This window comes from Pseudomassariella vexata (assembly GCF_002105095.1).
Source record: "Pseudomassariella vexata strain CBS 129021 chromosome Unknown BCR38scaffold_1, whole genome shotgun sequence".
NCBI classification, from domain to species: domain Eukaryota; kingdom Fungi; phylum Ascomycota; class Sordariomycetes; order Amphisphaeriales; family Pseudomassariaceae; genus Pseudomassariella; species Pseudomassariella vexata.
This window is the reverse complement of record NW_024467956.1, coordinates 2,175,222-2,201,924: the sequence shown is the minus strand read 5'-3', so window position 1 is coordinate 2,201,924 and position 26,703 is coordinate 2,175,222. Positions and strand designations below refer to the sequence as shown.

Below are 26,703 nucleotides of genomic sequence, written 5' to 3'. Positions count from 1 at the left end.
CCTCTACAAGTACTCCCTTAAGGGGCTATAGATGTGTAACGAAACCTCTAATAGTCTAGCTGCGTAAAACCACTAAAGAGTCTGTAAGGGTTTGTGCTAGTAAGTAAGTCCTGCTGCGGAGTCCTTTAGCAATAATATCGGGATCTGACGTATGGAGTATCGGGCTCTGGGTAACTGAAGTATTCGGTTTCGTTACATGATGCTTGTTTTCTGACACTATACTATCAGCTAAGTACGTTAGAAAGCCAGAAATATCCCCAGAGCTTTCTAACTGCCAAATAGATGACTGTTTCATATGCACGTCCATTCGCACGTCCTGTGGGATACCTATCTCATCTTGACAACCGCCACATCGGTGTGAATCTGTTGCACAACCTTACCCACATCGATGACCTCCTCCCCTTTGATAACTTGTTCAACGTCTGGCATTGACGAGTGTTTCTCTCCTTCAAAGATAGCGTCCATTTCCTCCAGGGTTTTACCTTTAGTCTCTACCCAATATGCCGCCTTAAATCTTTAGCCTAAATGTAGTTCAACTTTTCGGGACCGGGAAACTCACAATGAGAATGACGACAATAATATCCCAGCTTCCATTGATCATGTACATCTTCCATCCAATATTAGCAAGCCCGATGGGCATCACGAAGACTAGAACCAGCCTATATGGTGAAGGTTAGCAAGTTATTCACTATGGACGGCTATAGTGGAGTACGCAACTTACGCAAGTGCATTGAGTCCAAACTGCGAGAGTGCCAGTCCATTGGCACGGATCGAGTAGTTCATAACCTCGGGTGGATAGAGATAGAGCAGGGGCGTCCACGCAATTGAATAGAACCCCTGAAAGAGAAACATAACAGCGACATCTCCGTAGATAAGGCTGCTAGATGCGCCTTCAGGGTCATCGGCATACATCTTGGACAACCCTCCAATGATGAACAGGCAAATAACCAGAAGTATCTCGGTGAAAAGTGCCGTCGGCTTGCGCCCCCATTTGGCCGCTAGATGTGTACCAAATAGACAGCAGGCGAGACACCACACGTTTAGGACGACATTCTGATGCGCAAGTCAGTAAGTACTAAAATATGTTTTAGACAAAATACAGTGAAATAACTCACAGCCTTGAGCTGATCAAGTGTATTCGTAATACCGGCTGTCTCAAGCTCGGAGCCCAGATAGTATGATGCAATGATGTTTCCCGCGATGCAGGAGAATGGCCCAGCGGACATGCCAATCAGAACTCGTTTCCTGGATGTTGGGGTCTTTAGAATCTCTATCGGGCTCATTGTCCGCCCTTCTTTCTTCTCCCACGTAATAGTATCCAGGATCTCCTTGTCTATCAAATGTACAATGTTAGTACTTGTTACGCTGACGTGTACCATGAGGTCTCAGGGTCAATGCTGTCACATACAAACCGTCACAGCTACCGGATCGGATATGTCCCCGTTAGAATTGGTCTGCGCAACGACAACACGTGCTTCCTCATAGTATCCTTGGTATACTAGCCAACGTGGCGATTCTGGTCTGTTAAAAGTCTGAGTCTAAGTCATAGGGCCATGGTTTAGAGGACCGGAACTCACATGAAAGGCAAGATGACAATGCAGAGCAGCGAGAAAATGCCTTGGAGGAGTGACGGAGCCCTCCATGCCCAAGTCGATTGCCACTGTCCAGTTCCGAGAGTGATGCCGGCCGCGATAAGTGCACCCACGCTAGAATTATGAGCAAATGCACAACTATCAGCGGTGCACTGTGTCACTTACTAGTAAAAGTCATTGAGCAAACCAACACCCCAAGCTCTCCATCGGCTGGGAAAGGTCTCGGAGAGATAAACGCCCCCGGCAATTCCGGCCACAGCAGACCCAAACCCAAGTATGATGCGAGCCACGACGAACATGGCGATATTCTGGGCAGCCGTCTGAAGTATGACCCCGATCAGGGTGATCACAGAGCCTTGGAAGATGGCGGGCCGGCGGCCCACTTTATCGGCAATGATACCGGCGAAGATGGGGCCAATTAAACCACCGATGAATACTGATGCTGTGTTCAATCCCGTTGTTGCGGGATTGAGGGTGAAGTAGTCAGTGTATGATGGCAAAATGTTGAGGCCGTTCAACATGGAGCCATCGTATCCTCCAGTCTGTGTTAAGTCAGTGAGAAAAAAGTTCTATGAAGACACAAGGAGAGATGACTTACGGAAGAATTAACAACGGAGCAGATGATAAGCAGAAAAGACAGGAGCGTGGTAGAGTTGGGCACCCGAGCGGGCAGCCATGTTCCAGTTGGGGACTTCTTCATGACTGCAGAAACTTGGGATGTTACTGTAAGAGGATGAGAATCAAATTGCTATAACCCAGCCCGGTAAGGGTTTCAATGGCGGATAAAATTGGGTATTTATCCGGAATCTAACAGTAACTCTTCGTCTAGCCACTCCGTCGAGTAGGTAGGTGTCGGGCGATCTATCTGACTGATATCAATGTGGGGTAGAAGAGGATCTCTACCGCTTCAAGCGTGGAAGGTTGTGTCAACGAGCCCAACCCCCCGACAAGTCCTACGAGCTTCCTTCCTGAATGACGCTACCGTGAGAATTAGACCTCTCCTGGATTAGATAAAGCTATCAAGGCAGGGATGTAAGCTTTCCACCTCCCCTCGTGCCATTCGTTCAGTCTGGATACAATCTGCAGGTGATAAGCCAAAACAAACTTTTGACGGCGCATGAGAGATCCTCTTGGAGATTGTAGTAAGCAAGCGCTTCAAGGTACAAGGATGTTGATGTGAAATGTAGCAAGCTATCGGTAACATCTGGAGCGAACTTGCAAGATATGTTAACGACCAGTTTATGATAAGGATGCTGGGTATATTGAACAGTCTCTGAGAACGAGTCCCGCTGAATCATGAACCCCCCTTTCACTCGTCCGGTCCAATGAGGGCCAAATTCGACGATGGGATAATTCTAGCAGATAGATCCGGCTCGGTTGCAAACAATTTGTCATAGGGCCACATTGGATGCCGGATGCGATGGTGTCCCAATCTTTCCAGATCTTGATTCACTCCGCCCGGCGTGAGACCGAGCATCCAGTCTGCCGCCATGTCATACAGGTCCGGCTCCAAGTACCCAATTTTAATGATAACAATATCTGCCTGCCGCGGCTTGAGCTCAAGTTCAGTGAAATCCCGTTCGAGGTGGTACGGTTTGCGGAACTTGGTTAGAATGGCGAAAACACTGCCAACCTGCAGCACGACCTCAATCGCAGCGTGCTTGTCGCCAATTTTTATGGAGTGTACCCTACCTGTCATGGTTACAGGACCAGCGTGAGCGTTGTCGACTTCAGCCCCTGCGGTGACAGTGACGGTGGCGCCCACTCCTGCCTCCACAGCAACAAGAACGGCTTCAGGTCCAGGTACACTGGCATAGATAACAGTTGGGCCGCCTGTACTCCTGAATTCAGGACGGGCAAGCAACTGCGTAAGGCCCCAGGTAACATCGCCGGAGCCTCCAGCAGTGGGATTATCTCCAGAGTCCGAAATGAAATATGGGTGGGTCTCGGACGCGAGAGCTGCATCCAAGCATTCAGCAAATGTTCCGGTAGGTGCCACGAAGGCGAAATCTTGGTGTGCCTCCCAGAATAAGCCTGCAAGATGCTCTGCCGCTTTGGAAACGGATGCCTCGTCCCAGCCCGTGACCACAACGACGGCACGGTTTCGCGGCTCATCGGCCCATGCGTATCCCACCCAAATGGCAGCATCGAGAACGCCGTCCCACTTCTCCAACTCAGGGACAGTAGCATAAATATGCTGGGCGGGATCCAAACGAGTTGATGTCTGCTCACCAGGAAGAAGAATTGGAATGGGCACCCACGCCTTGATGGGTCTTTTCGGTGCCCCATCTACTTTCACCAGCAATTCAACGAGATTGCGACAGGCGCGCTCCTTAGTCTCTGCCACATCCACGTGCGGTGCAGTTCGGTAGCAGGTGATGAGATCAGTTTGATGTGCCAGTTCTCGCGAGACGTTGCCATGAAGATCCATCGAAGCCGACACAATGACATCGGAGCCGATGACGGATCGGACCCGCCTGAGAAGCTCAAATTCGGCATCGTCAATGTCCTCCACCGCCAGGGCGCCGTGAATGTCAAACCATAAGCCATCGAGTTTGTTTGAAGCGACGATGTCCTTTATCCGGGTCATGATCTCTCCGGTTAATTCCTCAAAGGCGTCACGCGTCACCATGCCACCAGGCAGTGCATGTCCAATGAGTGCCCCGCGCCAGTCGGCAGCATCACCGAGTGGTGTTCCCTGGCGAATAAAGGGGTACTTGGTTTTGATCTCATCGCCACGGAGTGGATGGAAGGCGGGAGCCAATGTCCGTGACGGAGTGAAGGTTGAGTTCTCACTGGCCAGGCCTGCGATGACAATGATAGGACGTTTTGACATGGCGATAATCAGCTCTGAGTGAATGACAATTTGGAGGAGGTGAGGTGCATCGCTCCTATCATATTTCCTTGACGGTGCTACTGACTCGCTAGCTAGGCCGGAGCGTCGGACAAAGTGCTATGAAAGTGAAGGTAGCGAGTGCCTAGAATTGCGGGGATCCGCCAAGTTTAGTGCACCGTACGTAGCTTGACCAGCCCCTCTAGACCTTCACGTCCATTCATCCATACAGGGCAGCTTGAACTCACCGAATTATAGCAAGAATCATTGCTACTTCAACGTTGTGAAATACAAGCCAGGAATGTGTCCACCCTTTTTCCTTTTTTCCCCTATTCGAGAAGCAACAAAAAGACCGAATCCAAAGGAAAAGGAGAGAAGGCAAAAAGAAAGATAAAGTCGATAGAAGAAGAATAGTTCAACTTGATAATTTAAAAGTCTCATAATTTCGATGTCATATCTGGTACTGCACGTAATCTGAATTTGACCCGCAATGTCGCCCTATTCTTCGAACTGGTATGACATCCCCATGTGTCCTTTTCTCAACCGACATGTATAATCTTCGTGTATAAGCTTGAAGAATAGTGTGAATCTCAGCATGAGCCGCAGACACAAGAGCGTTGTCTCTTCAAGTCACATTTCATCGAAGGCGGACACGCAAGCCTTCGTAGGTATATTACTAAGCCGAATACGGATCTTGTTGACCGACTCTCTATGGCGGTTTTGGATAGCAGCGTATCTATGAATTGTTGGCTCTCTACTTAATTTATAAGTATAAAATCAGTCTTTTATGGGATAATCAAAATAAATTCAATGCTCCTAGGGATATAAGTGTACCTAGATGCATGGCGGAATCATGTCCGTATGAATATACCCACTTTCTACCAGGCCGGTGGATTTGCGTAATGCATATGATATTACCTTCCCGGTTCAAGAAATGCGCAATAAAAGTTCAACTTGGGCCTGGCAACCCAACCAAGTTCGAAGCTCTGCTATATGCCTGGGACGACCAAGTTTCAGACCAAATTTCAAGCCAGGTGGTAGATTACGATGGATGAACACCGCTTATAAGTAAGTCGTGTTAAAATGAACTGCGGTGTCTGAGTCATAAGGCCAGGGTTCTTGTTTTGTGTGGTAATGGTATATGTATCAATCACAACTTTACCGAAGAAAGGAATCACCAGATTGCTAAGATACACGATGTATATAGCAGTGCCAATGGCGTTATTATCTGGCTTGGGGAGAACCGCGAAGGCGTCGATTTATTCTTAGACATCTACCTCGCCATACTCTTCTGTAGAAGTTATAAATATGGCTATCAAGGTCTATAGCTTGGAGCATAACGCATCCTGGAGTTATAAAGTCGAGCGGTTCTTTCAACGAAACTAGAATAAGGTCGAGGATACACTGACAAATAGCATCAATCCTTCCCTCCCCTTCCCCGGGGCTCCATTATTAACAAGTGACATAGACAGTTGTTTTAGCTTATAGAGGCTCAACGAGTCGCTTCTGTGGTTCTCACGCTTGTAGACACTGTGTTGGACCTTCAAGGCTATTACACCAAACTACCAGTCTTGGAAGGATATATGGCCACTTACCGTATGTTATTGGCCAATGTGACCACCACCCATCATACCACACAAGTCCTGCCTGTGAGACAGGCATCATTCATTCCTGTCTATATAAGGTCCTTATGGCCGCTGTTCACTTCTTTCAGGACTCTCCAGAGATCATGACATCCTCAATACAAGGTCATTTGCCCACGATCCAATACACTGCAAGAAGTGAATTTCCACAGGAGAGGCATTATCGTGAACGGGCTCAGGTCTATGGAATACGAAGACATCATGAGCAATTACGGATTGTCTATTCGGTGAATACATGAACACACAGCTTGGGAATGAATGGTATTTCCTCTGCCTGCGCATTCGGGCTCGTGATACAATTGGGCAAAAAGTCCCTGAAACCGATTGCGCTAACTAGTCAAATGAAAAACTTTGGAAATGCGACGGTGGCAAGTAACAAACTATACGCCGTCTGTGGACTATTGAGGCTAGATGAACCAGCCTGTCTGCTGGCTCCCAAATTCGAACTCAGCGCAAATATCATATACTTGCAAACCTGCGCAGCGCTCATGAAGTTGTACGGCACATTGGTACTAATCCAGGACGCTAACGGGGATTTCAATTCCAACAAACCATATTGGGTTCCGCATTCAATCGACACCATCGCAGTAACATGTTTGGCATTTCTTTTATGGGGAAATCAGTTGCGCAGTTCCACTTCTTGAACAATGACACTTGCATCGAAACAAATGCACAAATACTGAGTACCATTAGTAGAGTTGTGGAAAGTCGAGGGCTGGTTACGGCTGGACCTCATAGAATGATGGAAATAAGTGATTGTTGCCAAGGTCTTCGACAATGTGCGAAGCTGCATGATTTGGATCAAAGACACAAAAGCCCTTGAGTCGTATGCCACAGGAGAAGAACCCCTGGAAATTTTGGTTGATGTAATGTTCGTTGGGTACGGCCGATCCGCGTTTGACAAGGAGGTATTATCAGAGCTGGCAGGGCTGCTCCTTGAAATTCATGAGTTAGGACTTGGTTTGACAGCTTGTACTACGCATAGAAATGAAATAGCCCAGTCTTCGCAACTGTAGTTCAAACTACTTGTTGTAAGGCAGTTCGGATGTGCCGATTGTCAATGTGAAAGCCTTACTCTTGTGGCAATCTAGAGAAGTCACTGATCAGCCAGAAGAGGACCTCTTCCAAGATCTAGTCAAAACCAATAACATATGTCGAGGAAGTACCTTTTTCTGGACAGAAGATGGTTATATAGGCACTGCGCCGGAAACGAGACAAGAGGGTGATGTCGTGTCGCTGATTTTGTCGATGTCCATTGAGAGCCATCATTCTGTGGTACGCCTGGCTTACATCTGTGGAATTGTGGCCGGTAAGCGCTAGGATACGGAAAGACTACAAAACATCGTGCTGATATAATATGAGGAAGTATACGTGTTACTAATCGAGTATCATGATCAGGAGAAGATTATTGGCGAATACCAACCAGAGGGTTTCGAAGATTGCAACTGTCGCCTAATGAAACGCGCCGTTTATCCTACTTTCAGAATCCCTCTAAGCGTCCACGCAGTTTGAATCTCGAGTTGGACCGCGTCTTGCATCTGATGGTCAGAGCTGAACTCAGATACATGTCAGTTCAAGCACAGATATTACCATCTTGCTTGTAATGTCAGGCCTGTCATGATCCCTGACCCGTTGGGAAATATTCTTTGACCTAATAACACGCATTCTTTTGGGCCAGGTTTGAAATGATCCCTTGACTCGGAACCCTAGAGTTAGAGCACTGTAAATCAACTCTCCTCGATACGTAAACAAGCTAATATAATCATTCGACAGTTATCAATCAAGAAAAGTGACAATCACTGAAAAGTAACAACATAAATGAGTATCCGATGTCCGCCTGCCCCAAAGAAGGCCCACACACCCTCGGCAACGTTTCTGAAGTTCAGGATAACGCTCGTAACCCAGTATGCGCCATTGACCTTGTAGCTCTTCTCGTTCGCCGCACCACCGTAATCGACGTTCTCAAAGGGTATTCGGTTGGGCTTGAGGCCGTCCTTGACTTTAATGGTGAATTTGCAATACGTCACCATGTCGGCGTTGGACTCGTAGATGCTGAACAGGATTTCAGACATACCCTCGGGCATGTTAATGACGACACTGGAACTGAGTCGGACGAGAAGGGATGAGACGAGAAGGAATATGAAATGCATGGTGAACACCAAATCTGCAGTTGACCACGTAAGAGGATCAAATTGGTGAAGTTGCTGAAATATTAGTTCTTGAAATATCGACGTACGTAGACGGCGATTCTGTCGCGTAGGTTGATTTGCAGTTGAAGCTCGGAGAAGGGCCGTATTTGTAGATAGCAGCCCGGGACATCACTTGTTGCTACATCTGATTTTTGACGATATGATTTGGGCAAACCGTGAGTGATCCGATTAAATTTCCACATGACCTGTTGTGAACGCGATTGTTGTCTCTTCGGCATGGGCGACAGGCCATTTTCTGCTAGAAGCCGAGTGTGGAAGAACGGCATTTGGGAATCGTCCTAAGGAGATTATACCTTGTGCGTTGACCTAAATCGATGAGGAATCCGTTGCCATGGCCGTATATGTGACACGCCAGTCGCTCTCATATCATAGTCAATGCTTCTGCCATAAGGGTTGAACGAGACAGCAGTTTCACGGCTGATGTCAAGATTGCAAGCTGTATATCAGTGTATATTATTGTCCCTCGTATATACCAGGACAAACATGCAGGTTGTGCGATAGTGTATTCCACAAAGGTGGGCGCACTCGTATCCGGCGAGGGGAGTTGGTATCAACTGTATTGATGCCTTCGCCCGTAGAACTGAGGGTTGACTTATCCGGTATGTATCAATAGTGAAATAAAGGTAAAACTTTCATATGGCTACACGTGTCGCCCAACGGATCCCCATATATAGATATCCAATATCTGGAGAGTTATTGAGTCGGTGAACGATAAACATGGAAATAAAGACAGCAAGGGCAACCCGGGCAATCACATTTGTTGAGCCGCAGCAGACGAGAGCTCTGAAACAGGTTCTCCGTCGAGAGTAAAGAGTCTCAATCTGGAATCAAGCACTGCAGCAAAGATCTCGCCCGTCGTTCATGGCTGGCCGAGTGGCGTCGCGGGAGCAAGCATTGCGAGTGTGTACTGGGTTAATGACGGACTTGTGTAACAAACTTGGAGAATGATAAATCGAGAGAGCCAGAAACAGCACTGGCCATATTCACTCTACTTCTGGGTTCAGGAAAATGGTGGGAACATTGAGCTTCAAATATCCATTTTCATCGAAGACTTGAAGCAGCTTGAATGTGAAGCTCATTGTTGAGATTCTAGCCACAGCGGAAAGGAAGGTACGCCACATGGCAGGTGGGGGGAAGTGCCTGGTGGGCAAAGCTCTTCCCCCAGACTTTTTCCTTGAAAAAGCCACGAAGCATCAAGCAATAATCCCTCCCACCTTTCCAATTCATTCACTTCCCCTAAAGTGAATTGGTCAACCAACATGCCAACAGCAGCACTTGAAAAGTTGCCTGCCTGCTGCACGCGTGCTGTGCCACCTTGAAGTTCCCACCTCAAGGCTGTACACATAGCAAACAAATAACTTCGACTTCGTGTCATCTTTTCGCTGCCTCTTCTGACACTATCCTTGTCCACAGAAAAGCATCAGCCGAAAACAATCAGCAGCCATGGCAGACATCGTCAGTGCCTACTGGGCGACACCGCCGGTTGCGAGGTAAGCTTCACCATTCCACTGCTTCATGTACTCAGCCGAGGCCTGATGCTGACAAGTCCTTCACCACAGGACGGTCTCAACGCTCGTCTTCGCCTCGTCGGTCGCCGTCTACACTGGTATGGTCTCGATGGAGCCCTTCTTATTCCACTACATGTTTCTCCTCAAGTTCCCTCCCGGCATACATCGGCTGGTAACGAGCTTTCTGGTTACGGGCCCTCAGCTGGGTGTCATCTTCGACACATACTTCCTGTACACCTACCTGAGTCAGCTCGAGAAGACCAACTCGAAGTTCACAAGGAAGGAAGACTTGATCTGGTACTTAACATTCGTGGGCAGCTTCATCATTGTAGGTGCTTCCCCTCTGCTACCATCATAGCACTGCGACACGCCTTAATGCTGTATTCTGTCTGTTTCTTTCCTTCGGATTCTTTCTTTTTTGCACACCCTTTCTTCAAGCACCTCCTATATCTGCCCGCATAGTGGAGTTGCTCTACAGCTATAGCGGTTCCTGAAAGAGAGGAAGATCACCCCCGCACTTCGACTGGTCCGTCATTCGCAACCTCATTTGGGACCAGTTGCGATGTGGGCTTGGTGGGATGTCTATATGGATGACTCGGGTGAATGTCTTCGGACGTTGTTTGCTCGTGTGGTTTCTAGCTCCCTACATTCCAACACGCTGTGTTGCGTTTCCTGGTGTTTATGCATTATCGGAGACGCTCCGAACCCGAACTTGCAAACGCAGTGGCTAACCGGGCAATCAGATCATCAATCAACTATGGACTGGGGCCCCAATATATCTCCAGGCCCTGATGATTGCCATGTGTTATACCGCCGTGCAAGACGCGCGGGGGCAGCAGGCACACTTCTATGTTGTGACCGTTCCAGCACAGCTTATGCCCTACTGCCTCCTGCTTGTGAACCTGATGCTTGCAGGCTGGTACTCGTTCCAGGTCGGTCTAACAGGTATTGTCGCTGCGCACTTGCACGACTTCCTCACTCGACTGTACCCCGAATTTGGGAATGGTGTAAACCTGATTCCTACTCCCTGGTTCATCTCATACATCATGAGGACGCCACATGTCCAGAACACCGTCTATGGTTCAGCCACCGTGCCTCCAAGGCTGAACGAGCCTCGTAGCGGGCCGTTGCCAGACTCATGGAGGAGTGCTGGTCCCGGAAGGCGGTTGGGTTAGGCTGTGACTTGACGGGCCAGTTGATCAAGACACGATCAACGCAGTTGTAAATTAGCATCAACGAGAACTTGAGATCATACTCGGACAAACCATATTGGTACTCTTCGCCTTTGATACAAGTTGCTTATCTATTATTTGGTGGCATTCCATGGATTGCCACTGAAATTTTATGGGATCATTGTTGCATACCATATTCTGAAGCCACTAATCGCATCCATGTCATCTCACAAATATCCTGCTTATGAAAGCCGAGCCCATCCCAAAGCCGGTCCACACGCCATGTCCCGAACCCAAATTGTCCACAACAATCGAATACAACTTACAATTACCATATCGATATTATTCCACAAGTTTTATCCAAACATGAACTCTCTTTTGCCCGTGCTTACCTCTTCAATGTAGCGTGGCGCCCTTCGATCCACCACCTTCTGCTCCACAATGCGCTGTGGACTGGCTGTGCGAGGCCTCCTTTCAGCGAATCTCTCCTCGTGGCTGATGATAGGATTGGAGATCTCGAGCCTGACGGGCATGTCACCCTTGTCGGCCACAGGCGTAGCGCCTTCGATATTAATCTTGGGCGGCGGGTACTTCTTGGGTATGCGTATCCTCGGCACTGACGGGAGCTGCAGAGCCGGTATCTTGGATGCAGCCTGGCGTGGAAGGGGCGCCGGCCGTAGTTGGGCGGGTTTGTCTGAGGATGAACCATTGGACAGGCGGCTGGATGAGCGGTTGTGGCTCGAATGGGGTAAGGAGCCTCGGTTGAGAGAGTTGCCTCGTGCATGGGCTGCTGGTAGGGGGCCTGGAGGCGGCCCAGGAAGTACGCTTGCCTTTGCATCTTCGGCGGCGTTAAGGTAGGCTTGTAGGGCGTATGAGTCAGGTTTGTTGGACTTGACAGGTCTAGGGTTCGGGTCAGGTGTTGAGCCGCGAGTTTTATCTGAGTTGCGGCTCATAGTTTGAGGAAGGTAGGCATGATGTGTTGGCAAAGCGCCAGAAGGACCAGATCCTGGCTTGTTGGGGTTGAAGGCGTAGATTGGCCGGCGACCTTGTAACTCCTTCTCGTATTTATCGTAATAATCTGCGTTGTTGACGTATGCCTGCTGAGATTTGAGCTCGTAATCGCTCAGTTGTTGTTCTGTGTCCATGGCAGAGAAGGCTCCCTGCAGTGGTGGTGAGATTGACTTGCTTCCGCTGCGAGCGTCGTACTCTGAACTGAAGTCGGTGTACGTGTCCTTCTGTTTGCGATAGTAGACCCAAAAGAGCGCCGTACCGCCGAGGAAAAGGAGACCAGCACCTACTGCAATGCCAACAATCGCACCGGTCGTCATCGCTGTCGCCCCCGTACCAGTGTCCACGGCCGAGGTGTCGTTTCTAGGCGGTGCTGTGATGTTGACATGAAGTTTCGTAAATAAGGAGCCACTCAAGCCGATGAGAGCCCCTGACTGTGGTCGTTGTTGGCAACCAGCTTTGAGTGCCGTGAAGACTGGGTATATCAGCGACGGGCAGAACGACAATTTGGGTAGAGGATGGAAAGCGTGCTGGGCATCTTACAGTTGGCCAGGTACGCCTGATTCGTGCTACTCTGGAAACATTGTATGCATGAATCAACTTGGCTTCCGGCGAACTTTCCTCCATCCGCATCGCAGTACCCATACTCGGCTGCAATATCAGGATTCAATTCGTCGTCTTCGAGGGCCTTTTTCAGGGGTTGACAGGCATAGTCAATGTCACAAGGTGACGAGACCGCCTTTGTGATATTTGGAAATCCATAAACGCACACATCCACGGAATATCTGAGGTTGTCTGTTCAGACCATGTTAGTCACTTGTGCCTCAGCAGCTTGTCCGCCAACCTCCAGCTTACATAAAAACCAATTCATGTCGTTCTCGTCGCCGCTAACGGCATTACTGTTCTGGAGGCATTCCATGCAATTTTTGAATTTTATACCCTTGCTTGATGATTGATAGTCATGATCTGTGCAGGAGATGTCTGCTGCATTCGTAAAGGAGGACCCTGGGTCTTGAGTATCTGATTTTGGGTCGTTGAGGCATAGAGCAGCACATGGCGACCCTGGCGTCACCTGCAAAGCTACTGCGAATTTCTGGAGGCCCCAAAGGATTATGAGTATAAGCCGGAACATGGTGGTGCTCGACATGACTGAAGCAGGTGAGGAGTAGAATTCGGAGAGGTAGGTGACACGAGGTTACCACGAGTACTTGACCATAGTATTTACTCGTAAAACTGTCCACAATGGAATCGAAGCACGTCAAAAGAGGTTCATTCCAGCAGGGGAACACAAGTCATAGATGGATAATAAGATCAATAGTAAGCCTTGAGAATTGTACATTTACCATCGGAGGATCCAAGATTACTATATGTGCCCTGTGCATGTCTGCTGGCTGCAGTAACAAGGTATGGCAGGCAGGCGGCTCCATGGTGAGTTGGTGGTATTCAAGAAGTAGCTATGTCGGTCTTTGGATTTTGTTTCTCATAATAGCACGGAAATCGTTGGCCCTAGTGAACGATCGACAAGAAGCCAATCACAAATGGGTGAGCTGCCAGCGTCGTTGCACTGGGCTGCCGGCTGGGGTAGGATGCATGCGCTAGGACAATCTGGCCAGCGTCCGACCTATGGCGATGGCAAGAGCAGCTGATGCCAGGCGCGATGGCTGACCCATAGGATGAAAACGGCCTTGAGTGGACTGACAAGCAACAAATGGCAGGATTTCTGGACTATTAAGCATGGGATGGACCAGGGTGTAGGACCAAACGAAACATCGAGCAGCGCGATGAGTGGTCATGCTGACGCCGGCCCACCCATGGGGCCTTCCTGGATACTACTCGGAACGAACCCACCAATGAGACCAATCCAGCGCAGTCGTTCATCAGACACTCGAAGAAACTTGAGCCTTATCGTAAGCAAGGCAGCTTGAGCCTGAGGGAAAAACGGTAGGCATGCGTCCCAGTGTCCATCATCGCGCCAGCACACAATCAAGATCCCAGTTTGCCGTGCAGTGAGGTAGCATTATTCCTGACATAGTCTGGATGGCTGAGATTTGGCCGGTTGGCAACGCAGCTCGTGTTGCGTGGTAGAGACATTAAGTCGGTGAAAGGTGTTGCTGATTTTGGGACATCAAATGAAGTATGAGTGTCTATGCGCCCAGAGTGATGCAGGTGTGTAGATACATCATATCGTGGATGGCAATGAAATTGAATTTAAATACAATGCTGTTGTGATCAATTTGCCAAGTCTACATTGGCTTAAAATCCGCCTAATGACATCAGTACTTAGAGCACCAGCCCCATCTGAGCTCCATCGGACCATGTCTTTCTATCGCACTACCTCGGGAAAATCGACATCAAACACAACTATTATCAGGAACGGCCTCGCTCATGTCCCATATCGTTACGGTTGAATTGATCAAATCCAAACAAGTTTATTAGTTGCCTTGTTGTCCATTTGGCTCAACCCTTGAGTTGCGTTGCTCTCGAATTGTTTGCCTGAAGTCCAAGTGAATTGAACCAGCTACTTTTTGGACAGTCCATTATGTCGTGACGGTGTACAAGCGAAGAGTCTGAATATTTGAGATGGTTGTCGAATGATGATCGGAAAAAAAAGTCGTGGATCACAACCCTACGCCGCGCGTGTGATCTGAGTAGAGCAATAGGCACGACGGCTTGCTTATCATTGTTAACAAGTTTGCAAAAACCTGGAGATTGAAACGGCGCCATCTCAACGTCTTCGCACGCACTACAGGCTCCTGTTCGTCAGAGAAAAGCCTGCCTGAAATGGAAGAAACATGCATAGCTGCGAGCGCAAAACTTCCCAACAGAGGGCTGTTTTCCCTTGTCGAGGACTCGTGCGACCTTGTTTGCTTCGTCCAATTTTGCCAGCGTTTGACCAAAATGGCAGACTCAGAGGGACCATACCAGCCAAGGCCTACTGTATCCCAGAGCCACGACATCACTCTCCGGACAACCCATAATATTCGGGGCCGTTTCTCTAACTGCTGTGCTCCGTGGACTTTAACTTGCAGCACCTGTGTCTTGATAGAAAGAATGTATGTTTGTTGTTTACAGAATTTGATACGATACATTATGGAAATCTTTGGCTCCTACAGTTAAGAGCGTCTCCGGGATACGCTATGCCACCCTTCATCATGAGGAGAACGCTATGTGTCTAAATCTCCCACATGTATATCTACTAATATCACGGAATTCTTGCATTTCGATAATTTCCACCCTCGTAACTGATGTCGTCTTCTGGAAAACCGCGAGACGTCATCGTAAGTCATCGTCAACTGCAAGAGTGTACTAATGGACGGTGAAGGATTCCTTCCTCAGTAACACAATGCGAACATAGACTCCAGCCAACGAGTCAATTTTTACTTTCACATATCACACCCTTGTAGTTGTGGTGTTGCCTCTGCGACACGAGCTCCAACTTCAAATAGCCCGAAGCCGACATCAAAGCTCAGTGACCGCAATAGATTCAGGATTAGTGTCGGACATAGCGACATGACTGTGAGCGGTCTTTGTTCCATGCAATGACAAAGCCTCATACGGCCTCTCCCAATATGGGCTTTCCGACGACAGGCCAAATGAGACTGGCCGGCCAATTCAAGGCATGCTGTATCTTTCGAATTCAGAAGTCGCGTTGGGTTGATGCGGATCGAAGACGCTGGTCCTTCTACGACGAGCACTGATCGAGTCCTGAGTAGAATCCCTTGCCAGTAAGCGATTTCAGTTCTTGAAGTTCCACCAGAGTGACTTTTTTATGGCGGAATTCATTCCATGGCAGCAGACGCTGATCGTCACAAAAGGCGCAAAGCGCGCCAGACTATCCAAGTAGACGAGAGACCGAGCACATTTCATGTTCGCAGAACATTTCACGTTATCGCTGCCAAGCACTCATTGGATCAAGCAACAGCAACAGTTGCGTATTTGCTGATAGGAACATATTGGACGCTTGCCTCTAGCATTCTTTTGTGGGCTGTGAGCGATGAATAGAGGGCGATGGAGCAAATTATGTAGGAAGGTGGAATTAAAATTACGTTCAACAAGTTTGGCGCACACCAACCCCACTTTCCAACGCGCTCGCGGCAAACTGAATTTACCACCCACGAAATCCTTCTTCTACACGACGAAAACGAGGTTTTGGAGACCTGAGGGGCTCAAGCATGCTGTGTCAATCTTGAAATAACAAGTTTCTCCAGCCTTTCAAGTTGACAACAATCAGGATGATTATGTTAGTCGTGGTGAAATATTCTGAAGAAGAATGGCTGGGCTTTTCAACCTGCCCGCACCTCTCGCATAATACGAAATATGGATAACCAACTTAGGCACCTCGTACGATGTACCTGGATGCACTTCACAGACATCAATTTACTGATAACTTGCCGAAATCAAGAAGCCAAATACTACAGAAAATTGATCTTACTGAAATGAACTGTTGCCTTTGATATTGATCCTTACGATGATATAAGACAAGTATTAATTCTACGTGTTTTGATGGGAAGTACTGTCCTTCCGCCTATGTGGGTCATTCTGCTAGTACGATCATAGACACAGATACGTACGATAATAAGTTGACAGGTGTGTTACATTAGAGTGGTTAGGCTACCGGAAAGTATGGTGTGTGTAAAGTTGACATGGATCAATTGTGCCGTCCGGTTGGGCTGAATTTACCCCAGCTTCTAATGAGTATCTAAATTGTTGACGGGCACACAAAGCTCTGACATGTCGAGTCTGCCGAAATATAAATGTGCGACCCATGGCAGAATGTAATCTCACTCAAGGCTCCAGCAAGCGCAAAGTACTCCTACGCGCGAGCAACAATGGGATCATCCCAGTGTCCTGACAGTTCGTTGCGAGCACTTCGCCCGACACAACGACATGAGTGCTGCGCCGTTGGGGCTAAACAGAAGCCCACCCTGTCCCAAAGTTGGAGTATTGCTAGATACAACTTGTCCGGCCGATCAATCAGATGTTCTCGGGATGCCGATATGCACTGAAATAGCTAGACCTGCAGCTGCATCCCAGTAAATTTCGACCACCTGGCCATGATTTGTGAAGCAACCCCTGCTCGACGCAGGCGCTTAGAGACTGTCACGGGGTTGAGGAGCAAAGCAAGGCAAGCAGGCCAATGAAGACATGCTCGCTGCTAGGTGTATCGCGCGACGCTCAGCAGTCCCTCTTGGCTCTCACTGAAGCGGCAGGACTGCGCGGTCGGCAGTTTCCCCAAGTTTCCAATATATCATGGGTGCGGGCAATTTTCGCCCACCTTTATTTGCTCTCCCACTCATTTCTTCCTATTACCAGACAGACTTAGATGCCTTCAACCCTCCTCGTTACACCTCTCGCACCAGAAGGCGACATCTTCAGACGGCTGCAGGGTACTGGAAGTTTAATTGTCTGTTCAACTCGATAGTCTTTAATAAGGAGCGTTGCGTTTGAAGACCGAACAGCAGAAGGTGTCCTTGGAAGATGAGGATCGCCTGCCTTCAGTTCGCGCCGCAGGTCGGGGATGTCAACAACAACCTGAATCGCGCCGATGCTGTCTTGAGCAAAGCGAACCCTGACGATCTTGACCTTCTCGTTCTGCCTGAGTTGGCTTTTTCTGGTATGTTACCAACTGCGACAGTTTGAATTCTCTCAGATGAGATCTTTTGGGTCGTCGATGATGCATCGGGACGCAACTCCCAGGCACACTTAAGTTTTGGTGGCATGGCTGGGAGAGCAGAATTGGATGTCTCGGACCATACCTGATAGCGTCGCTGACTGTTTTCAGGCTACAACTTCAAGTCATTGAGCGAGATATCTGCCTTTCTCGAACCCACCGGCGCCGGCATTACTTCACTCTGGGCCAGGACGACTGCTCTCAAGTACAATTGTGTTGTCGCGGCTGGTTATCCGGAGAAAGTCGACGTTTCACAAAAGTGGCCAACTTCACCGGAGTACTATAACTCTGCCATCCTCGTAAATGAAGACGGGGAGACGATTGGCAATTATCGAAAGTCACACCTCTATTACACCGATGAAACATGGGCTCTTGAGGGATCAGATGGATTCTACAGCGGCCATATACCCGGTGTCGGTAACGTATCCATGGGAATCTGTGAGTACTCGGCATTATGAACTGGCTGATGACTATAATGAACTGACAGGAAGCATAGGCATGGACCTCAAGTAAGTCGAACTTACAACTAGTCCCAAGCAAGTTTATTTTAACGTCATTATAGTCCATACAGATTTGAAGCACCTTGGCACGCCTTCGAATTTTCGTTCCATTGCTTAGAAGTTGCTGCCAATGTCGTCATCCTCTCTATGGCCTGGTTAACACGAGAAGAGCCTCGACACTTCAGTCGCATGCCCAAAGAACCCGATATGGAGACATTAACCTACTGGATAAAACGGCTAGAGCCTCTCATCCGCTCCGACAATGATGATGAGATCATAGTCGTCTTTGCCAACCGGACTGGCATGGAAGAACATGCGGTATATGCAGGCACCAGCGCCGTCGTGGGCGTCCAAAACGGCGAGGTCAGCGTCTACGGCTTACTTGGCCGAGGCGAGAAGGAGCTGCTAGTCGTGGATACAAGCCTGCCTCCTTTTGCAAAACTGGTGTATCGTCCAGATGGGGAATCTGAGGCTGTAGCTCCAGCCCCCCCCCTTCTATTCCGGGATGCCGCAGGGTTCAACACAGGGACACACAACCTCCCAATCGCCCACCTCAAGCACTGTCTCAAAAGCTTCATGTACTTCTGACTCCCCACCGTCTATATCAGTATCGGATGCTACACAGGATGCCTCAGAAGGCGATGGTCACCGTATATATGGTGGTCATGTGTTCATCACACATGATGCCCATACACCCAAGACAGCAGCGTTCCCCTCGACTCCATTCGAGGATTCCCCAGTTTCGCCTCGATACTTCTGGGTCCCTCCTGAAAGCTTGAGAACCCCCGACCTTGGAATGCGCGTCCCACAATCGCCGACGTCCAGCACGCGGTCCAATCATGGAGACTTCGAAAGTCTCGAGACTGGAACTCAGGATCCGACACAAAGAAACGGCACTCCTTCTGTTGGCTCAAAACCAAGACAAGATACACCTGCCACTTCAGCGAGACCAAGAGAAGATACCCCTGCCGCCTTTGCCCTTCAGAGCCCCGACGCAGACAAATCACCTGAACTCTTAGAGCTGATCCAGAAACTACGTAAGGTAAACGCTGAGCAGTCAGGAAATTGTCCTGCACGTCCAAGATCTCCAAAATCACGAAATGCTAGCCGCACAGGTCGTGGGGAACGGTCAGATTCTGTTCTCGCCCGACGACCTCCGTCTGCCTTTAGCAGCCGTACGAGCACTGCCTTAGAGGAAGATTTAGTACCTTTCCGACCCGAATCACCCAAATCACGCAACGCTAGTAGAACCAGGAGTCGTAATAGACCGCCGGTAACTTCGAACGTGGCGTCTGCTCCGCCCCCACGCCCTAGCAGTGCTAGCCAGACCCCGAACAGGCCCACGCCGCTCGACCTCGGAAACAGTGGCCAGCAAGGTGCAAGCAGAATGCGGAATCGGCACACTTTGTATGGATCTGCTGCCATTGACGAGCAACTGGCTCGTCGTGGCAGCGCCTCGCCCGATCTGGAGAAGATTGGTGCCGACCTCTTGGTCTTTGAAGAAGGCGCACGACGACCGAGGCGCGACAGTCTAGAGTGCCATGCAGACGAAGACGACTTCGTGGTATTCCATGCATCGTCTCAACAGCAGAACTCCACGAAGGGTATGCCTCGCACAGGCAAAGTTCCAGTGCGATCAGCTTCGCGAAAAACTGGCTCGCCAAAACCCAACAACTCCCCAAAGTTCTCGACCAACAAGACTCCTCGCGACATACGTAGTTCCAGCATGTCGAAGTCGCAAAACTCTCCAGATCTGCCAGATTCTAGGGCCATCAGTCGCGGGCGGCCGCGCCAAGCAAAATGGACATCAGCAAAGGTCTCCCCAAAGCTGCCCAACCACAAGTCCCTGGGGGGTAAAGCACCGCTTCAACCGCTACGGGTTCCAGACTCCGCGAGTAAAGGGAACCCATTTGAGCAATTGAACAGTCCAGAAGCTGTTAAGGCCAATGCTGATCAAGCCAGTCCATTCGAGCGCTTTATGAGTCCAGAAACCGTTCAAGGAGACCCAAGTGCGTGCAACATACTCGAACGACACGTTAGTGCAGAATCTCTGAAGGCCGCTACCCCAAAAGGCCAGGCGGAACGTCCGATTAGAAGCAGGCGGGAAAGTAACAAGACCATGCCGGTGAGCACGTGGGCAAAGGATACTCTCTCGTCGTCGCACGTTCCGAACACCAGCAATTCACGTGAGACGTCCCTCGAGTCATTGAGCCACAGCCCAGGCATGTCTGCTTCATCAATTATGACTGTCGAAACAACTTCAGCCCCGACAACCCCGGAGTCTGTTCCCGTGACTCCCAAGGCCATGAAACTTGAGCCTGATTGGGACAAGGACAAAAACTTGCTCGACGTCCCCACATCTGTGCCCGTCGTAGAAACGGTGCCGATGAATATTTTGGACGCAGATGTCCTCAGACCCCAAAGTGTCGTCATTTAGACTAGATGCATCTAGGAAGACAGAGAGAGGGATAAACCTAGAGTCTTCTTGCTTTAGCGTGGTGTTCGGGAAAGGTCCCCAGAGTCATCGGCGCCTCCATCATTGGAATTGTGTATACTTGTCGGAATACTTTGATAGCATAGGACGACAAATCGCGCAGTGGTGGACAATTTGGTGTGCATGAAAGTGGATATGGACCAAGGCTTGGACTTGACGTCTAGTGCCTTTTTTCCGCCTGGATCATTATAGGTGATTTCGTACTTTTGCATTACACCTAGGTAGAACAGTGAATAATGAATTGATGAATTGGATTTTGTAAGTCCTGAGGTGTGAAGGTGTTGAATCCATGTGCGGAAAGAGATGTCGCATTTGGAAACATACGTACCATTGCTTACGTGGGGTTGGCAATTGCATGCATGCATGCAACTGCGCAGAAGCCAATATCAAGTTACAAGTTGTTAAGTATTCTTCACACTTGAAATTATGCTAGATGAAGTGACGGCCTTCAATATGGATTCTTGGGCTGTATGACAAGTTCTAGACCATTGCTGAGTCCGAACCTGTCATTCTCATCAACCCTAGGAGCGCACCCTGCTCAACTATGTTAACTATTTGCTTACCACTTCATGAATCTGTTTATTGACAATTAGCCTCACTTACAAGACTATAATTATGTTGGGATGTCTAGTCATTTCAGGACCATTAAACCATCTACTCAGGCAAGTCGATTTAACTTTGTAGAAGGATACATGGCCGATTGAATTCATAGATACATCGTTTGTCATGGGCTAGCCATCGCCGGGCCGCTGAAATTCACAGTCCCAGCGGAGCTTTGTCTATTTCATACGAACCCAACTTGTATCGACGCCAGTTGAATCTAACCAAAGTCACTGTTTCGTGCAAGTTGTTAGATGCGTGAATACTTCAGGTCAATTCATCTTAGCCGCAAGCTAATCAACATCTGGTTGTTCCTAAACCCTTTAGAGAACCTTTGTTGAAAAAGTGACGCATTTAGTGATCTTCGCCGGTTAGCCGATTGAAAACCGGTTGCATGCTCTTGTCCTACCTGGCTTCGCCACTGTATGCCATAACATACCTGACACGTTCTGGCCGCTGTAGTCGATACATGCATTGAGGGCAAGCAACATGAGGAGTTTGCTTACTCGTCCCGACAAGTTGGTTCTGGCGCTTCTATGCACAACGTTGAGCTGCCAGTTGAGGTAAAACCCCCCGTTGCATGTTGCATGTTGGTTTGGCACACTCAAGCTTTGCCACAGATTCTATCCACTAGGGCCGCGAGTTGGGCCGCCGAAGTTATCAATGCATTCTCCCAGGCTGCATCACCGTATGAAAATTTGCCGGCTAAAAGCCTTGGTCGCAATGAAGTCGCAATGCAAACTTCCTATGTTGGACGCAGAATGCTGGTCAGAGGTACCCCAGGGCACCAACGAGGGGTATGGGGGCCGTAGACTGCAGGGATTATCGATTAAGCCTTCGGCATCACGCCAACGACTGGGCGCCACAGACCCTCGGCAGCACTAGATGTCTCCAATCAGACGGCGGTACCCACCAACAACCCCAACCTCCAAGCCCACATTTCGCTCAAAAGATACAAACTTGCAGGGGTTTTCATCAGCCCAAAAAGTAACTGGTTCGTTACTGGTGCTGAGTGCTCTCAGTGGCCAACCTTCTTCACCTTGCATATGGCCCCCATACGAGGTGGTGAAAATCCTGTCCACTGGCGAATCATGGACGGTGCAAACCCCAGGAAGAGCGGGAAGTGACCAGCTTGCAGTGCTATCGACCCCAACCTGGCAACGAGGGTTCCCAATATCACAGTTCGCACGATAGCGCTTCCTCTTACCATTCGGTGCCATGATCACCGTTGACGACATGAGCTTCGCTTTCTAGCTCGCTTACAGTCTCACTTGTCGTCCGTCTGAATGAAAAATCGAGACAGATATAAACGTCACCGCCACCCGTCGTACGTCCGCCGGACGTGCCGATGTTGATACCAGAACATCAAAGCTAGCTTTGAGCGAGCGATTTTCGATGTCAAGGTGACACCAAAGCGGAGTTGTTCTGTGACCAGCTGCTGACGGAAGTTTACTTGCCCATCCAAACGCACCCGGCCCTTTCGCGAATCTATTGAACGAAACATCTCGCGACGATCAAGATGTCGCGAATATTGGTGATTAATACGCTTTTGCGTGCGTCGGCGGCCTTACTAGTGGCGACAGGCTCGCCATGCGGAACTAAGTGTGGCAACGTCCTTGATTCCACGTCGACAGACGACCTTGTCTGCAGAGACTCTGACTACTCGCAAACGGCTGGGGTTGTCTGGTCAAATTGCTTGAATTGCGAGCTATCAAGCCCATACTCGAAAGAAGTTGACAAGTCCACCCGCTCAGACCTGCAAGCCATGCTTTGTGAGTTCCTGCTTTCATATACACCAAATACTCGTGGTGGATTTCATGCTAACTATCGCTCCAACAGATAACATGCGATTTGCAACATCACATTGCCTGTTTTCTGACGATGAAGAAGACGGCTCCTTTGGCACCAATCCCTGCATCACCACGTATGATGAGTCTGAGACTGTCGGTTGGTATCTTTGCTGACTGTCGGCCAGTACCGCTTGCGGGCCGCTGAAGGCAGCCATTGAGTACGATGGCCTGGAATCCAACGCAACGGCCTATGGCTACTGTAGCCTGTGGAGTGACCTCCAAGCCTCCAAATGCGACGCTTGCTTGACCAACATGGAGAATGCTCATTTTTTTCTGAACTGTTTGTGCAACAACACTGCCGCATGCCCGACGTTACTGACCACATCATGCAGATATCAATGTCTTAAATGGAGCTTGCAAGATGCAACCAACGCCAGGTTTAACCTTAGCACTAGAGGGAAGCATTTTCTCCGCTGATACCGTGAACGTGACTACGCCAACGCCCACGGCAACATTTACGGCATCTGGTCCGTCTGGGCCTCTCAGCCTTGGTGCTATCGTTGGTGTTGCTGTGGCCGGAACAGCCGTGCTACTCGGGGTTGCCGGCTTCTGCATCGTCGCGAATGGCAAGCGGCGGAGGAAGGCTTATCTACGAAAGCGGGAGCAACAATACAAAAACAACCATTGGCCTAGCCCTGGTGTCGGAGGTGAGATGTTCGAAACTCCCGTCAGTCAGAAACCACTCCGTGGTTGGGATGAATCTCCTGTTAGCGCCGGCACGGACTCAACATACCCTCGATATATCTCGCCTTACAGTTCGCAGTACAATAGCCCCGTGAGCGCTCTAGATGGTCCGAGCCATATGAACTGGCCATCAGAGAAGACGCAGAACATTGGAGTCGCTCTTAGCCCTGATGGCGAGCGTTCGAATGATTTCTGGGGGGACAAGAAGGGGAAGGACAGGGCCGAGGTAGAAAGGGACGAGTACGAGTTGCAGGAGGGAGTAAACAACGGGGGTGGGCAGGGTCAACAGTACCCTTATGTGTCGCCGCCTCCTCCGATGGCACCAACTCTCGGTCATCCGGGCTATGGCCGACATGGCCCCACCCCGCAGCAGTCTGGAAGGGGGACTCCTGAAGAGGATTTCATCTAGTTTGGATGATGTGATTTTTGCATCACGCAATATTATTTTCGGATTCGGAACCGTGTTCTGCATTTTCTTTGGTGTCGATTGGACTTTTCCATAATCTGCGTGGAGTTGAGGTGTACGGAAGAGATAAGGATGATGGTTCGACGGGGAATTTCTCTGGACATTGGCGCATGAAATGTGGTGCGGTTCTCTACAAAATACCACATGTGGCCCGATACATATTGTTTGCCATAGGGTAACAGCATGGCCCCAATACTGACGGGAGGTATATTCTTTCTACCGCACTCGAGAAGAGGTTCTTAATGTCAAAAAGTGACCACAACCCTCAGGATCTTCTATGGTTTAGGGAAATTGGCATTAAGACCCAACACACAAACGAACCTCTTTGAGGTGTAGGATATCCATGAACTGAATTTAGATCTGCTGAGCTTGAATTGAATCGCAATAATGAATGCACATATCTTGAAGTCATGCTGGTTCAAGTCCAGGTCTTGATGCATCAATGATAGATTGAAGCAAGAAGCTGTGGCATGAGCTCGTTATCAGAGATCCACTAATCCACTTTAGACTAACGTACCCCACAAGCAAGTTGGCCACTTTTTCTTGGCACCGTATGAATAACTTCAATAACTTAACTAAACTAAAAAATAATAATTCAAACTAATCGGAATCCTCTTCCTCGTACGTATCTTTATCATTCTAACTAGTACAAGCATTATGTCCGGGCTCTCCGCAGATCCTACAGCGCCGTCGGCGTGGTTCGGCCGGTCTCGTACGACGACGACTTACACGTATATCATCCTGTAGCTGCTGTTCAATATCCCGTTGAGACTGTAAGTCCTGAGCGTCTCGTAAACTAAGAGATCCTCTATCTTGTAGCTGTCGATTTTTAGTCCTTCGACGACGGCTTAGCTCTTGATTGGCCTTCCAGAGTGTAGTAACCTCATCCTCAAGTAAAACTAACCGATGTATAACAGCCGTCGCACCACGTGAAAATTGGTCAATAGCCGTAAGTATTGTCGTCGGGGAGCTATTCTGATGCTGTACGATTCTGTTTTTAACGTATTCAGACTGGGATTACGCCTCGGTTGGGTTATTTGGAGTCTTTGATTCCCAGATTAAGGGGGCGCCAGACGAGCTCCCAGGAGGTGTAGGCGTATGTAGCTTAATATCCAGCTGTGAAATCACATATTCCGGGTCGTACGGAACAAGTCCTGTCCCCCTGAAACCTGCCTGGATATTCGACTTAGTTATAGTCGTACGATACGCCCTATAGAATGCCGAAAAGAAATCCTCCTTCGAGATATGGGTTATATGCGCCCGTATTAGGTCTTCAATTTCTTTGCCGTACGACCTTTTCAAAGCCCTAAAACAGCCTACATCGAGAGGCTGGAGCTTATGTGACGAATGAGCAGGCATACTAAGTGTAATAATAGTATGCTCTTTGCAATATAGCTCGAAGTCAGTCAAGTGGTGGTTCTTATGCCCGTCGAGGATAAGAAGACGATAAACACCCTTCGTACGATCCTTCGTATAGCGATCAAAGTGCTGAATCCAGTCTACGCCTCGCTCATTTGTTGTCCAACCGTTTTTGGTTACAGCGATTACCCAATCGGACGGGAATGGGCTATTCTCGTACCAGGATAAGAGGTGGTTTTGACCCGCGACAATAATATACGGCGGGATAGCCCAGCCGGACGAATTAATACCCTGGATTACTGTAGCCCATTCTCGATTGCCTTGTTGGACTGTACGAGGCCTTCCGCGTCGTTCGGCACTTGTAACTACCATCTCGGATGATTAAGCCCATCGCGAACCCTGTCTCGTCAAAGTTATAGATATCCGCCTCTTGGATACCATATTTCGCAATTGTATTTCGTACGAGCGTAAACCACGCGCGATACGCGTCAGGATCTTCGCAATAGGCTCGTTGGTAGTCGATTCTTTGATTAAAACGCGTCCGAAGGTCTGGTTGTCGTCGTACGAAGTTCGAGGCCCAGTTGACGCCGACGCGTCCAGCGCCACGGTCACGGAGCAGTCGGTTAGCCAGAGCTTCAACACCATGGAGCCGGGGAGGAAATGATCGCGAATCTAGGTCAAGTATGTATTGTACGACCGCTAACTCTTCTGATTCCGTAAGCTTATGACTAGATTGTCGAGTATCGCGTCGAGATAGTAGTCCGCATTTTCGGTTAGCTAGATATGTACGAGGGACATTGCAGAGTTGGGCAGCGCGTCGGATGCTTAATTCGGGTTTCGATTGAAGCGCCTGACACGCTAGAATCATGTCGCTTTCTTTCCAATTCGATCCCATCTTGGTATGTGTAAAGATGTTAATTAAAAGGTTGTTCGTACGGTGCCAAGAAAAAGTGGCCAACTTGCTTGTGGGGTACGTTAGGCTTCTGTGGCTTGACTCCAATTGAATCGCACCTTCCCCACAAGCTGCTCGAATTTTTTTTGGAAGCTTTTTTTGCAGAGAAGTTCGCCAACCTTTGCGTCTGTATCCATCGTCGCCAAACATTTCTTCCTCAT

The 26,703-nt window shown here is 49.0% G+C and overlaps 8 protein-coding genes across 8 annotated transcripts; 3 read left to right on the top strand and 5 right to left on the bottom strand.

The window, feature by feature from the left end:
* Positions 1-327: 327 nt before the first annotated feature.
* Positions 328-2,292, bottom strand: BCR38DRAFT_404596 (putative hexose carrier protein; the record flags this gene model as incomplete). The annotated part of the gene is made up of 8 exons (XM_040857856.1): positions 328-507; positions 560-659; positions 722-1,053; positions 1,116-1,333; positions 1,409-1,521; positions 1,578-1,706; positions 1,758-2,134; positions 2,191-2,292. 8 exons carry the CDS (start codon positions 2,290-2,292, stop codon positions 328-330), a joined length of 1,551 nt encoding a protein of 516 aa, XP_040721108.1.
* Positions 2,293-2,901: 609 nt separating this feature from the next.
* On the bottom strand, positions 2,902-4,428 carry BCR38DRAFT_480003 (uncharacterized protein; the record flags this gene model as incomplete). Its single annotated transcript, XM_040863231.1, has 1 exon — positions 2,902-4,428. One exon carries the CDS (start codon positions 4,426-4,428, stop codon positions 2,902-2,904), a length of 1,527 nt encoding a protein of 508 aa, XP_040721107.1.
* A 3,418-nt stretch (positions 4,429-7,846) lies between these two features.
* BCR38DRAFT_417058 (uncharacterized protein) lies at positions 7,847-8,253 on the bottom strand. The gene has a single exon (XM_040859143.1). The coding sequence runs from the start codon at positions 8,216-8,218 to the stop codon at positions 7,865-7,867; it is 354 nt and encodes a 117-aa protein (XP_040721106.1). The 5' UTR covers positions 8,219-8,253; the 3' UTR covers positions 7,847-7,864.
* A 1,213-nt stretch (positions 8,254-9,466) lies between these two features.
* BCR38DRAFT_417056 (Der1-like family protein) lies at positions 9,467-11,148 on the top strand. The gene is made up of 3 exons (XM_040859142.1): positions 9,467-9,768; positions 9,838-10,114; positions 10,530-11,148. Exons 1-3 carry the CDS (start codon positions 9,722-9,724, stop codon positions 10,959-10,961), a joined length of 756 nt encoding a protein of 251 aa, XP_040721105.1. The 5' UTR covers positions 9,467-9,721; the 3' UTR covers positions 10,962-11,148.
* Positions 11,149-13,451, bottom strand: BCR38DRAFT_417055 (uncharacterized protein). The gene is made up of 3 exons (XM_040859141.1): positions 12,822-13,451; positions 12,510-12,761; positions 11,149-12,441 (listed from the first exon to the last, which is right to left on the bottom strand). Exons 1-3 carry the CDS (start codon positions 13,111-13,113, stop codon positions 11,315-11,317), a joined length of 1,671 nt encoding a protein of 556 aa, XP_040721104.1. The 5' UTR covers positions 13,114-13,451; the 3' UTR covers positions 11,149-11,314.
* A 1,028-nt stretch (positions 13,452-14,479) lies between these two features.
* On the bottom strand, positions 14,480-15,339 carry BCR38DRAFT_11550 (uncharacterized protein). Its single transcript, XM_040853420.1, has one exon. The coding sequence runs from the start codon at positions 15,053-15,055 to the stop codon at positions 14,585-14,587; it is 471 nt and encodes a 156-aa protein (XP_040721103.1). The 5' UTR covers positions 15,056-15,339; the 3' UTR covers positions 14,480-14,584.
* Positions 15,340-17,444: 2,105 nt separating this feature from the next.
* BCR38DRAFT_330725 (carbon-nitrogen hydrolase) lies at positions 17,445-18,725 on the top strand (the record flags this gene model as incomplete). The annotated part of the gene is made up of 4 exons (XM_040854990.1): positions 17,445-17,580; positions 17,749-18,075; positions 18,134-18,146; positions 18,200-18,725. 4 exons carry the CDS (start codon positions 17,445-17,447, stop codon positions 18,723-18,725), a joined length of 1,002 nt encoding a protein of 333 aa, XP_040721102.1.
* A 3,534-nt stretch (positions 18,726-22,259) lies between these two features.
* On the top strand, positions 22,260-24,654 carry BCR38DRAFT_382160 (uncharacterized protein). Its single transcript, XM_040857423.1, has 4 exons — positions 22,260-23,003; positions 23,071-23,155; positions 23,207-23,361; positions 23,414-24,654. The coding sequence occupies exons 1-4, from the start codon at positions 22,751-22,753 to the stop codon at positions 24,172-24,174; spliced, it is 1,254 nt and encodes a 417-aa protein (XP_040721101.1). The 5' UTR covers positions 22,260-22,750; the 3' UTR covers positions 24,175-24,654.
* The last annotated feature ends 2,049 nt before the right edge of the window (positions 24,655-26,703 follow it).

Excerpts from the sequence above, each read along its gene's own strand:
- BCR38DRAFT_417058 (XM_040859143.1), bottom strand. The coding sequence starts at position 8,218 with ATGCATTTCATATTCCTTCTCGTCTCATCCCTTCTCGTCCGACTCAGT.
- BCR38DRAFT_11550 (XM_040853420.1), bottom strand. The coding sequence starts at position 15,055 with ATGTATCGTATCAAATTCTGTAAACAACAAACATACATTCTTTCTATC.
- BCR38DRAFT_417055 (XM_040859141.1), bottom strand. The coding sequence starts at position 13,113 with ATGTCGAGCACCACCATGTTCCGGCTTATACTCATAATCCTTTGGGGC. Across the intron at positions 12,762-12,821 it reads CGACATGAATTGGTTTTTAT|ACAACCTCAGATATTCCGTG; the intron begins GTAAGCTGGAGG and ends TGGTCTGAACAG. Across the intron at positions 12,442-12,509 it reads TCAGGCGTACCTGGCCAACT|TCTTCACGGCACTCAAAGCT; the intron begins GTAAGATGCCCA and ends TGATATACCCAG.
- BCR38DRAFT_382160 (XM_040857423.1), top strand. The coding sequence starts at position 22,751 with ATGTCGCGAATATTGGTGATTAATACGCTTTTGCGTGCGTCGGCGGCC. Across the intron at positions 23,156-23,206 it reads ACCAATCCCTGCATCACCAC|TACCGCTTGCGGGCCGCTGA; the intron begins GTATGATGAGTC and ends ACTGTCGGCCAG. Across the intron at positions 23,362-23,413 it reads TGCTCATTTTTTTCTGAACT|ATATCAATGTCTTAAATGGA; the intron begins GTTTGTGCAACA and ends CACATCATGCAG.
- BCR38DRAFT_417056 (XM_040859142.1), top strand. The coding sequence starts at position 9,722 with ATGGCAGACATCGTCAGTGCCTACTGGGCGACACCGCCGGTTGCGAG. Across the intron at positions 9,769-9,837 it reads GCGACACCGCCGGTTGCGAG|GACGGTCTCAACGCTCGTCT; the intron begins GTAAGCTTCACC and ends CCTTCACCACAG. Across the intron at positions 10,115-10,529 it reads TCGTGGGCAGCTTCATCATT|ATCATCAATCAACTATGGAC; the intron begins GTAGGTGCTTCC and ends CCGGGCAATCAG.